Source organism: Plectropomus leopardus, unplaced genomic scaffold (genome assembly GCF_008729295.1).
Source record: "Plectropomus leopardus isolate mb unplaced genomic scaffold, YSFRI_Pleo_2.0 unplaced_scaffold12853, whole genome shotgun sequence".
NCBI classification, from domain to species: domain Eukaryota; kingdom Metazoa; phylum Chordata; class Actinopteri; order Perciformes; family Serranidae; genus Plectropomus; species Plectropomus leopardus.
This window is the reverse complement of record NW_024613674.1, coordinates 218-1,025: the sequence shown is the minus strand read 5'-3', so window position 1 is coordinate 1,025 and position 808 is coordinate 218. Positions and strand designations below refer to the sequence as shown.

General features: G+C 47.5%; 1 protein-coding gene across 1 annotated transcript; it reads left to right on the top strand.

Moving 5' to 3' along the window:
* Nucleotides 1-148: 148 nt before the first annotated feature.
* Nucleotides 149-585, top strand: LOC121963853 (zinc finger FYVE domain-containing protein 16-like; the record flags this gene model as incomplete). Its single annotated transcript, XM_042514094.1, has 2 exons — nucleotides 149-254; nucleotides 370-585. Coding segments are annotated over 2 exons (322 nt in total), but the record flags the coding sequence as incomplete, so codon positions are not given.
* Between the last annotated feature and the right edge of the window lie 223 nt (nucleotides 586-808).

The following is an 808-nucleotide window of genomic DNA, read 5'->3' as shown; positions in this document are numbered from 1 at the left end:
AAAAAAACACTAACCATATGCGTGTGTGCTTGTGTTAATGTGTGTCAGAGCTGCAGTTCTGCAGATGCCACAAATATAATGTATGCAGGTAAGTGTGTTTTTGAATTGTTATTTTGTTCGTTCGTGACACCTCAATGCTCCTCTGCAGCAAAGCGAGCGGCGTTGACGGGAGGCCTCTGGATGGCGTCGCCAGCGTGAGGATGCAGCAGGACACGGAGTTTGAGTCGGACGGTCGCAGCATCAGATGCACTGAGGTGGATTCTCCTTTTGATTAACTCATTCTTTACATTAGTTTCACGCACTGAATAAAAGTTGTGGCGTTTAGTCAGCAGACGGTCCAGGCGCGTGAATGTCTGAACGTCTCTGCAGGTGTTTTACCAGCTCAAGACTCCAGACTGCAGCCTGGCGTCGGTGCTGTCGTCCTGCAGCGTGTTTCAGAAGGAGATGGCTCTGGCCGCCTGCAGCGCTCTGGCTCCTCACCTCGCCGTCCTCACCTCCAGCGGCATCAACTCGCTCTCTCTCCGCATCTCCACACAGGCGGATATGGTGAGAATTAACGCTCGTCACTCGGTCTGCAAAGAGCCGGTAATTTATAGTGTGATTTTCAAGGGAAGTGAAGCTCATGAATTTGGGAAGTCAAGATTCACTTGATTCTCTCACTGAACGGCCTTTACCTTTTTATATTTGTTTAGTAAATTACGTGATTAAGGCCTCTTGCTGTAAAATAGAGAAGACAAATGATTGTTTGTTTGGTGTCTGAAGGAAAGAAATCCAAAGAGAGGAATTAAGGTAAGGCGAGTTTATTTTG